Source organism: Acyrthosiphon pisum, chromosome X, assembly GCF_005508785.2.
Source record: "Acyrthosiphon pisum isolate AL4f chromosome X, pea_aphid_22Mar2018_4r6ur, whole genome shotgun sequence".
NCBI classification, from domain to species: Eukaryota; Metazoa; Arthropoda; class Insecta; order Hemiptera; family Aphididae; genus Acyrthosiphon; species Acyrthosiphon pisum.
In genome coordinates, this window is record NC_042493.1 from 4,769,298 (window position 1) to 4,780,989 (window position 11,692).

At 30.4% G+C, this 11,692-nt stretch overlaps 2 protein-coding genes across 2 annotated transcripts; one reads left to right on the forward strand and one right to left on the reverse strand.

Moving 5' to 3' along the window:
• The first annotated feature begins 546 nt into the window (after positions 1-546).
• On the forward strand, positions 547-1,065 carry LOC107883267. Its single transcript, XM_016802930.1, has 2 exons — positions 547-711; positions 766-1,065. Exons 1-2 carry the CDS (start codon positions 547-549, stop codon positions 1,063-1,065), a joined length of 465 nt encoding a protein of 154 aa, XP_016658419.1.
• A 4,869-nt stretch (positions 1,066-5,934) lies between these two features.
• Positions 5,935-7,583, reverse strand: LOC103308848 (transcriptional regulator of yeast form adherence 4-like). Its single transcript, XM_008182966.1, has 5 exons — positions 7,424-7,583; positions 6,626-6,760; positions 6,533-6,559; positions 6,287-6,475; positions 5,935-6,215 (listed from the first exon to the last, which is right to left on the reverse strand). The coding sequence occupies exons 1-5, from the start codon at positions 7,581-7,583 to the stop codon at positions 5,935-5,937; spliced, it is 792 nt and encodes a 263-aa protein (XP_008181188.1).
• Positions 7,584-11,692: the final 4,109 nt, after the last annotated feature.

Sequence of the window (11,692 nt, forward strand, 5' to 3'; positions counted from 1 at the left end):
GTGATATCAAATTAGGTAGAGAAGAAGTAGAATTTAAAAACAATTCAATAATTATCAAAGATGTATCTTATCAACTAACGCCAGGACTTGGTGAGTTATTGTTTTCTAGATATCCAATGCAATACATTGATAAAGATTTAAATACATATAAAGAAATACTGATTCAAACTTCAGCACATTTAATACTGGACGGGTCAAAAATTAAGATAGGTGGTACAAAGTATACACAAATTATTACCAAGTTATTTTTCTCGGGAACGGGCGTAAAATTACAAACACATAATTTAGTATATTGGAATGATCCGAATGAGTTGGTCGATAGGTTACGACTTCTTTTAGCCTCTCAATCTGCGGGGAACACTGGGGTTTCAAACGAAATATTATCTATTTTTGAAGAACTCCATGAAGCCGGTATAACAAAGAAAATACCAAATGTCTAAACGTGATATAGCAATCGAACTTCACAGAACAGCTAGGAAAAATTATACAAGACGAAGAGTAAACGTGTACGGAAAAAACGATTTATGGCAGGCAGACTTGGTCGAGATGATACCACTTTCAAAGGAAAACAATGGATATAATTATATCCTTTGTGTGCTGGATTGTTTCACAAAGTTCGCCTGGACTATACCATTAAAGATACAAATAGCTGAAGAAGTGACCAAGGCCATGTCTACAATACTTATTGATAGGTCGCCCAAACTGCTGCAGGTAGATAACGGAAAAGAATTTTATAATTTAAAATTTGATACGTTAATGACAAAGTACAAAATAAAAAAGTATAGCACCTATTCTACAACAAAAGCCTGCTTTGTTGAAAGGTTTAATCGCACTCTGAAAACAAACATGTATAGAGAGTTTACTGCTCGAGGTTCACATAAAAGGATAGATATTTTACCCATGCTGATAGATAATTACAACAGTACAAGGCATAGAACGATTGGTATGACACCATTGCAGGCAGAAGAAAGTCCTTCACTAGTGACTTTGAAACAACGCGCAATCGCAAATACAAAAGTAAAATTTTGTGTTGGCGATAAAGTTCGAATAAGCACTCACAGATGAGTTTTTTCAAAAGGATTTTTACCCAATTGGTCAACAGAAATATTCACAATAGTAAAAGTAAAGAAAACAATACCGCCAACTTATCAGTTACATGATTATAATGATGATCCAATAGCCGGTTGTTTTTATACCGAAGAAATATCTAAAACAAATTATCCTAATGATTATTTAATTGAAAAAATTGTACGAAAGAAGGGGAATCAGAGGTATGTCAAGTGGGTGGGGCTTAACGATTCTCATAATTCATGGATAAATAAGGGAGATATTAAAAAATAGTTCCAGTGTTAGTTCAGAAGTGAATCTGTTCAGTGAATTATTTCAAAATTCCATAAACTAATTCATCTACAAATATGTCATCGGCTATCTTGGACGTTCAGTGCGTTATCCGAGTCAACAACAAGTGGTTTATTAAAGAAATGTCTATAGTAGACACTGAGACATCCTACAATCAACACTGGATATTTAAAAATACAACTTTAAAACAAGATGCAAAAAGTCGAAGTGTAAACAGTTGGCTGCAACGGCTGCATCACGGTTTGTCTCCGGATTATGGTGATGTGGAGTATGAAGAAATACATCAAATATTCCAATCCATCAAATTCGACAGAATTTACGTTAAAGGTTTACAGAAACAACGGATCATCATCGAGTTTATGCCACACGCTACCGTCTACGACTTGGAACTCTTTGAATGTCCTCGGATTTGTTCATTGACTGGACAATCACTACCAAGTTGTATTTTTCATAAAGATTACAATCCACTAGTATGTACATTGAATAAGGCATTTGCATTAAAAAAATGGTATGTTAATAATTTAAGTTAACTTTTTTTTCTACCATGTATAAGTTATATACAGTTTAAATTATTTTTACATTATATACAGTTTACATTATAATATACAGTTTACATTATAATATACAGTTTAAATTATTTTTACATTATATTATACAGTTTTAATTGCACATATAATAAATCAATTATTATGAAGGCTTCATGTTTGTATGTTGTACTCCTCTTCTTGACTGCAACATAGATATAATTGGATTATTAAATAAAGAATAATAGTATATATTTTCCTCAACTCACTATAAACTGTAATGACCATAAATGAAGGTATTAATTTGGTTTTTAAGTAATAAAAATAATTTAAACATTACAAATCTTCCAGTAAATCATCTTCCAACATTTCCATTAATTCGACTTCTCTGAAACATTAAACAAATTATCAGTATAATTTTTTTTTTTTAACATAATAGCTTATTATTTTAACTCACTGCACACGATAATGTCCATCAGCTAATTTATGTATCGGATCTTCACACGCTACCATTTTTTCACCGAAGCGACTAAGAGCGAGTTTGACGGTTGAGATGGTTTTCATATCATGTTTAAATGATCTAAGACATTTGTTAACTCTAAATGGAGTGTACAAATTAGACGTGGATGTAACGCCAGTCGATTCAAATAACTTTGACTGTTGAATGGCTAACTGTCTTGCTTGCTCATTATCGATTATTGGTCCGTCCCAAAATAAACATTTCTTGTAGTCTTCCATAGTAATGTGATTTTTCACCACATGTCCACTCACTCCTTTGGCTTTAATATTTTCCACCCCTGCTAAGTTATACGCGTATGCCTTGGCTCTCAGGGCAACAAATTCATGTATAGCTTTCCCATGAGTCTCGTCAGTGAATGTCCCAGGGACCTTCTTTCGATCAGCACAATAGCACAGATGATCTGTGGGAAGGTTTGACGTATCCATCCGTTCTAATAAATGTCGGTTTTGTCTTAGATCATTATAAAAATCCCTAGTATTGATAGTATATACAAGAGAATCTGAAAGAATTCGAAAAAAATATTAATTGAAGTCAAAGTATATAATATAATATATTACCTGTATCCATAATGATATATATATCAGAAGTATATTCAGATGCAATAGTTTTGGCACTGTTTACAAATAAATCACATAAAGTTTTTTTTGTAGATGGTGGAGTTTCTAGATCTAACCAACGCAATTTAAAAAATGGATGAGACATTGACGCTAAAATTGCTTGATTTACTTCAGGAGATAGTTCAAAATAGTTTTTAAAACGTTTCTTAAGACTTACTAAAATGTCTGAAATTAAACTGGTTTGGGGTCTGATATTTAGTATTCTATCAAGAGAACGGTTTTCAGTTGGAGTCATACTTCCCGGCATACTTGATAGAACCAGCATTTTTTTGTACTTTGTTTTTAGAGCAAAAAGTGTTGGAATGAGTTGCCCGTAATAACAGTTTTGTTCACCTTGGAGTTTATCTAGTGCGATTGATATAGGTTTCACAATATCTATGTAATCGGTTAAATATTCTAATTCATAACTTTTAAACTGAGTATTACTACCAAGGGATTCAAATACAGAATTCAATTTTTCTTTAGCTTTTATAATTAAGCATAAAGAATCATATAATGAATTCCAGCGTGTTACACAAGGATAGCTTAATTTGAACCCTAAAATCGAATAAATGGTTTCAGCAGATTTGGGCCGTCCTGAGGCGTTCCACAGTAAAGTACATTTTGCTAGAGCAGGATGATGAAGTCGTTTTAATGCTGTATTATTTTTAATACATTTGTTTATATCACTACTGGCAACCAGGTTTAGTGTGTGTGTTGCACAACGCTGGTGATAAGCTAAAGTTGCATTCGTATACTGGGCATCTGGATCTAGTGAATTGTTTTCAGCATCGATTTGTACATCAACAAATTGTAAAACTTCTTCCTCGTTAAACTCATCATATTCACTTTCATTATTATTCTGTATACCAAACTCTTTGAACGCTTTGACAAAGTTCGCACCATTGTCAGTTACGGTAGCGACTATTTTAGAGACTGGTAAATCATACATTAAATGTATACTATGCAAAATTTCTGCAATTCGATTAAAAGAATGTACACCTGGGAATCGAGTACAAGCTAATACGGTAGATATTCTATTAAAATCTTTATCATTTAGAACATGTGCAGTAACACCAATAAAACTTCTGCTCTTCATAGACCATATATCTGTTGTTGTACAAACATATTGATGCTGATTAAGAAAACATTTTATTTTTTCAACTGATAACAGATAATGATCATCAATTTTTCTATCAAGAGTTCTCCTAGAAAATACTTCTACTCCAAAGTCATTAAATAAATTTTTAAAATCTTTTTCATCAACAATAGATAATGAGTGAAGACCATTGACAACAAAATTAACAATCCGCTGGTTGAATTTATCTTGTGACACAAATTTGATAGTATTTTTTGAAGATTCCACAGAACTTAAACACAATGTTCTCTGTTGACGTTGTGGAGTTTTTTTTTTATCTTCAACGTTACTTGTATTTTCGTCGAAAATACTGATACCATGAATAGTTGAATCATGTAAACTTGATGTTGTTTTTCTCTTTTTCAATGCCTTCTCTTGTTTATACTTTTCATAGTCTTGGAGTGAATTTTTGTGAAAAGTCTAAAATTTAAATAATTTCACATACATAAATACATTAATATTTAAAAAATAAAATATTGAAAACTTAAAATTAATCAATAAAAATTTTTTAATATATACTTTATATACTATTTTTATGATGTATACTTATTTTATATTTTTATATTAATGTTTAATAGAATATAATTTATAATAGTATTTAAAAATTAAAAATAATTCAACACTTGTTTCAACTAAGTTAAATGAGTTAAATTTAATTAATTATAGGTACTAGGTATAGGTATTGGTATACTATAGTCTATAGAGTATAGCCAGTGTAGGTCTATTGTAGTCGAGGGGTAAACACCTTGGGGGTAATCAGTGTACAAGGTGATGTTAATCATGGGTAATCATAGGGGTAATCATGGGTAATCATAGGTAATCTTTGTAGACTTGTAGTAAATCATGGGTAATCATTGGTATAATCATTGAAATCAGTAATCTCGTGTACAAAACTTCTGTCAGGTATTTACCCTCGATTGTAGTATTGTCTATAGCCCTATAGGCTATAGCTCAGAATCTAAAATGAAAGCTTACCTTTAAATGTCTCTTTAAGTTAGAAGTTGCAGTAGTAGATGCACGGTGAGTCGTCTTAGGAACACATAACTGACATTCAGTTTTTATTTTCGAATTAGAGTCAATAGATATAAGTTTGAAAAAACGACCGTCATAAAGTGCGTTTGCGTGTTTGATAGTGTCAATGTCAAAATTAGACCCTGAGTTCGTTAAGATTTGTTCGTTATTCTGAATGAATGGTACATTATTTCTGTTGGTGACGGTAGACGCAATACTTGTCGACTTTTCTAATCCCTCGTTGTTGATAATATCTTCTTCTTGACTTAAATTCATTTTGTAAACGGACACAGTAAACGTTGCATGAAGTCATAAACTAGAAGTCGACAAAAACAAAACGAACACCGGAACACGTGTGTCTAAAGACTCGACCGCGGTTATCACTACTTATCAGCAGCGGTCCGACACTCCGTGAATGGACCATTCTATATTGACTATATTGTCTATATTGTTCTATGGTTATCAGTTTCTGTTATTATCACTAATCACCGGGTCGGGTATTGTTTTACTTTCCCGACTGACGACTGTGATAACTTAATACGTATGATAATTGATGGCATCAAATTGTATTATAATGAAATAATAATAAATAATATTTTTTCTGTATATATTATGTAAAAATTAGTTGTATATTACTATATTAGTTTGTGCTCAAAATCATTGAATTGATTTTTAAAAATCAAAATCAAAATCGTTAAAAAAAATATTTTAAAAATCAAAAATCAAAATCTTGTCAAAAATGATTTTGAAAATCAAAAATCATGATTTTGATTTTGATTTTTGATTTTAAAAATCGTTTGATTTGAAATCATGCCCGTCTCTGGTTATACCATATTTTATGGGACACGACAGGATTTCAGTTGATAATAGGTCCTTAATTTTAGGTTTTAACGATTTCAAATAAACGTCATAATCATTTATATTTGTATTGTTCTTTTTAAAATATTCGTTACAGAGCTCGTTAAACGCTGACGCAACTTTAACAAAACCAGACGCTGAAACCGGATAATTATTCATACGTTTACGTTTATTTGAACCATCGGTGTTTGTTTGATTGGAATCAATACCTACAAATATATATATATTCCTTAGCTAAAAGTGTATTTCACAATAACTTACTAATGTAAAGAAATCATACCTTCATCACATATGATGCCCATTGCTTTTATCATTTCTCTTTCATCGACACTATTACCCCATACATTTTCAGAATCTGCGTTACTGGATGTCGGGACATTGTTTGGTACGAATATGTTTGGAGCGATCTCGATTGCATTGTCCTGATGGTTTGACATGCGTACTGATTTATGATCATCACGAGCAATATCTAAAATAAAGTCACCGATTAAACCAAAAGAAAATATCATTCAACTTGAACATTTACCTTTTCCGTGTCCAGCACTGTCTAGTGCTAGAACCAATTAATTTTCATCAATACTGTTGCTCCATAAAGAATCTCCGTTTGATGTTACTTTACTTCGTTTGCTACTAGATTCACAGTCCTCCGTAAACTTATCTAGTGCTCGAGCCATTTCCACTTGGTCAATTTCATTTTCCCATAAATTGTCATCATTTTTTGGTGACATAAAATCAACTTTATGATGAACAATGCCTATAATATATATGTATTTAGCTATAAATATAACACTAAAAACAAATGATTTAAACAATATATTTACGATGGATATTTTTATTTTTATTTTTTTTTTTTTATGACGATTGCAGTCAAACTTTTAGTTGAAAGTTTTGGACATTTGTCGCACGTAAATTTAACATTGTTATGCCTATTTAAATGCCTCTTTAATGAGTCTTTTCGGGTATAAGTCGCATTACATTTTTCACAGTTAACCATTTGAACAGAAAAAATATGGAGCGTATTATTATAAACGGAAAAAAAAAGATAGATCGTCGAACAATACGTTGTTGCAGTAGAAATGGTTGTATACACTAAACCCCTTAAAATGCATTTATTAATAATTATTATACAGCAAGTATCAGATAACGTAATATAAAGAAAAAAAAATCGATGTTATATGTTGTTAGTATAGCGTATGAAAAAGTCTATTATCAGTTGCGGCCGACTATCACGGTACACACATCGGTTCAAATAATGTAAAAAAAAAGTGACAACTGTCTACAGTCATGTTGATCGGATCCGCGGAACTATAATGCATCATCTACGTACTAATCTTATCTTTGTATATAATGATAAAAATAAATTATATTCACCGATTGAATCCTAGTATTATATTGTATGACTATGCAATTTACTCACCGTGAATACTTTTCTCGTGTCTTCTGAGAGCATCCTTTCTACTAAACAAATTGCCACATATAATACACTTCAATGGTTCAATTTTATTATGACGCTTTAAATGCCTGGTTAAAGCGTCTTTCCGCGAGAACGTACATTCACACTGTTCACATTTAAACATTTTTATTTTTTAATATGCACAAAATATACCGATAACTAACCTGTGACACACAAATGACTGTCGGAACGTTACTAACGCATCTGACAATGGTCAAGCCAAATAATAAAATTTTTTTTTTTTTTGCATACATTTCAAAATTCAACGTTTCCAAGATTTTTGGTTAATTGATGATTTAGCAATTCTATACCACCCATAAGACGATGTAATTTGTTTCTCTTAAACATGATACCCATGATAAATATCAGTGTACTATTAGTGCATTTCTGGACGCACTTGCTTAAAACAATTATTTTGTCATTTTTTTTAAAAAATCGTTTTATAATTTTTCTAAAAATGTCATACAACAGCAGCCAAGCATATATCACCAACACACCGGACATCTCAACAGGATTTATTGATTTTATAGCAAATGGCGAGTTGGATATAATGGTCAGTTTAATTAGGTATATATATATATATATAATTTAAAAATAATACATTTTGTAGCTATCAAATACACCAAGACGAGTGTATTACAGTAATTTATTCAGCCCAGAAGAAAATATTTTAGTAGACGAAGTTAGTATGACATAATATTATATAATATTGTAGCACTTACCTTACCGACGTCATATTATGCTTTTATAGACTATAGAAACGATGTTAAGCATGTATCCGAGAATTGTGTTGATCAACAACGAACATAATATGGTATGCTCATTTTATTATTTTTTTATGCATTATGTATAAAATATTTACTACCATCATAGATAAACCAAATGAAATCGACTTTTGGGGTGGTGAAGAAACTGACGATGTATGTTCTTGAAGCACTAGAAAGATATATTTGGGGCGAAGACTTCGGAGATGATGAAAAAATGCTGTTAGAAGCTTGTATTGAATAAAGTACTTAATATATATATGTAAAATAAAAATTCATAATAATAATAAAAACTCTTGACAATTATTTATTAATCTATTTTTTTATTTTTTATTTTTTTTACATTAGAAAAATATATTATTATATAGGTATTTATAAATCTTCGTCAGATAAAATATCCGGCGAAAACGTTGTTGACATTTCTTCATCAGATGAAAACTCCTCTGACATTTCTTCGTCGTCACTACTATAACTAATATTTTTAATGTAGAAAATAATAATATTAATCACTATATTAAACTTACATTATTTCATCTATCATTCTGAAAACTTCGTCCAAATCTGTTGGTGGAGGTCTTACTTGTGGTAAAACACTAAACACCAAATATGGTAAATGAAATAATAATAATGATAATACAAATAATTACATTAAACTTACGGTACAAATAAAAATGGTATCTCAAATTCATTTTCTGAATTATGACGGTTGAATCCAATTGTATTAATAAAGTAATAACAAAACACTGCTGTTAATGAATACATTGTAAATATTAAATAACTCGTGTTACTGTGTACCTTTTTTTGTAAAAACGTATATGCATACTGATTTTAATAAGATAATTTAGCATTAAAATATTGTGTCATTATTTTAATTCATATTGAAATGGAAGGGATTTTAAGTATTGAAATGATGGGTAACAAAACCAGCGGCATATAAAAAAAAATATATGTGTATTATGTGTATTATATATATAGTAGTATATTGTATTGTATATATTATTATATATATATATATATATATATAATGTAAATATAAGTGTGTAAGAAACTACCTTTCGGAATGGATAAGACAATATGCTTCATAAACATTTCCATTCATATTCTTTGACCACCCTGTTACAATTATGTATACAGGGAGTCAGGGAATTAGGTAATATATATATGTGTGTGTGTGCTCAGTATACGCGTACTGCTTATGCATCAGAGGTGTAGTGTTGTGACGGCGGCCCGATCTATGGCTGGGCGGCGAGTAGAAGAGGTGGTGGTGGTGTGGTGGTGGTGGCTACAGAACATACATTTCTCTACTATTTATAAGATTCAAAAATCATTATATCTACATCTTCATCTTTTTTTATGAATAATAATCACCTCAATTTAGAGTTCATTAATCTTTCACCAGTTTCTGTTTTTAGAATGTCAGGAAAAAATGTAGTAGAAAAGTGTTTCCAATCCAAAAAATCTGTTGATTTTAATTCAATTACTTCTAAAGGTCTGGGAATTGTTCTAGCATTCCTTATTATTGGTGGGCCATTCTCTAGGTGCCCATACAGTAGTTTTTTTTAATAAACCGTTCAATAGTAGCATGGATGCTAACTACTGGCATATAAGTATGCCCAGGTAGTATTTAATTTCAGTTATACATTTTAATTCAAACTTAAGGACATACATAATCATTGCAAACATTGCGTTATTCTTATTTTGGCCTGCACATGAGTCACAAAATAATTCAATAGATGTTATAGATTGGCGTTGGTCAACACTAATTAAATAATTATAAATGCATGAAACTATTTCATTGCAACCTCTATTATCTATTGTCTCACCCCACAAATAACAAAAAGCATTTTGGTTTCTACTTTCATAAATGGTTAAATTATATATAGGTACTAAATTTCCGACTATAATATAAGTTCATATTATCACCCTTGGGAGTATTTAAAACTTTTTGTTAGTCGAAGCTGACACATAATGACATAGTATTTAATAGTGATGCACAATGATGTCGTATTTCGATATCGATACCGATATCAGACGAATTTTACCGATATCGATATGACAAAAATAATATTCGATATCGAAATACGACATCGCAGGTAAATATCCAACATTTTATCGATATCGAAAATTGATATCAATTCGTTGCAATTTGAAATTTCTATTTTCTATTTATATAAGTTTTGACAGTAAATCAATGTCTAAGAACGATTAAACACCAACGATAAGCAATACGATAAATCTCTCACAATATACGTATATAGCTGTGACTGTAGGATTTTAACAATTAGTCTCGTTTTTTCCGTCATCTACGTTGAGTTAAATAATTAATAAGTTAAATTAATAATAATTTATTTGTCAATAGTTATAATTAATAAGTTAAATAATTAAATAAAAATTATGAGTTCTATTAAGATAGTACCATTACCTGGAGGTCGTAGTGACATATGGAAACATTTTGGCTTTCAAATAGATAATAATGGTACAATATTAAATAAAAACAAGTTCACTGTCGCGAGTGCAAGTCTATTATTGCGTACAGTGGTAATACTAGTAATTTAAAATTACATTTACAACAATGCAGTGCGTCAAAAACATCTAGTGCATCGACCCTAACAGCACCGGAACTCCTCGGGATTTTCCCGTTCAATTCCAGTTTCGGAATTCCAGTAGGAAATCTTTAGGAAATCTGAAGGACTTCCTAAACTTCCTTATATAAATTTAAGACTTTCCCGTTTTATTCCGGTTTCGGAGTTCCAATAGGAAATCCTTGGGAAATCTGAAGGACTTCCTAAACTACGTTATATATATTTAAGACTTTCCCGTTTTATTCCGGTTTCGGAGTTCCTGTAGGAAATCCTTGGGAAATCTGAAAGACTTCCTAAACTACGTTATAACTAATTATTAGTTTTAAATTATATATTACATTATTCTTATATATCAATCATTTTTTTATATAATTAATAACACATAATTTTTAAGTATTATAATTAATTTTAAATTGCCTATATTATTTATAATAATTAGGGTTAGGATATTTATGCACTAAAAAATGTATGAATATGTATGCACTTATGCACTAAAAATCATCTAAATATGCATGAAAAATTTGAAAAATATGCATTAAAAAGTAAAGAAATTTTTGGAGAAAAAATGCAATAAACATTTATTATTATAGACAAATTGAAAATGTTTGTGTTTGATATTAATTGTTGTATATAATTTTTTCTTTTTGTTTACTTGATCGAATATGTTTAGCGATGTTTGTATGCTGTTCAACAGTAAACCGACGTTCAATACCGATATTAACTTCGCATAATTTGCAATAAAGGATTGAACCATCGGTAGTTAAAACGTGCTCTCCAAATTCTTTTACAAAACCTCTTAGTCGGTTAGAACAAGAGCTTTTAACTTTAGGCATAACTGAGTGGATTTAATAAATTCAAATACGTTCACGACAAATACGAAACGTGCA

Coding starts and splice junctions, on each gene's coding strand:
- LOC107883267 (XM_016802930.1), top strand. CDS start 547: ATGATACCACTTTCAAAGGAAAACAATGGATATAATTATATCCTTTGT. Junction 712..765: donor GGTCGCCCAAACTGCTGCAG/GTAGATAACGGA, acceptor TTAATGACAAAG/TACAAAATAAAAAAGTATAG.
- LOC103308848 (XM_008182966.1), bottom strand. CDS start 7,583: ATGTTTAAATGTGAACAGTGTGAATGTACGTTCTCGCGGAAAGACGCT. Junction 6,560..6,625: donor TGAATCTAGTAGCAAACGAA/GTAAAGTAACAT, acceptor AATTGGTTCTAG/CACTAGACAGTGCTGGACAC. Junction 6,216..6,286: donor GGGCATCATATGTGATGAAG/GTATGATTTCTT, acceptor ATATATTTGTAG/GTATTGATTCCAATCAAACA.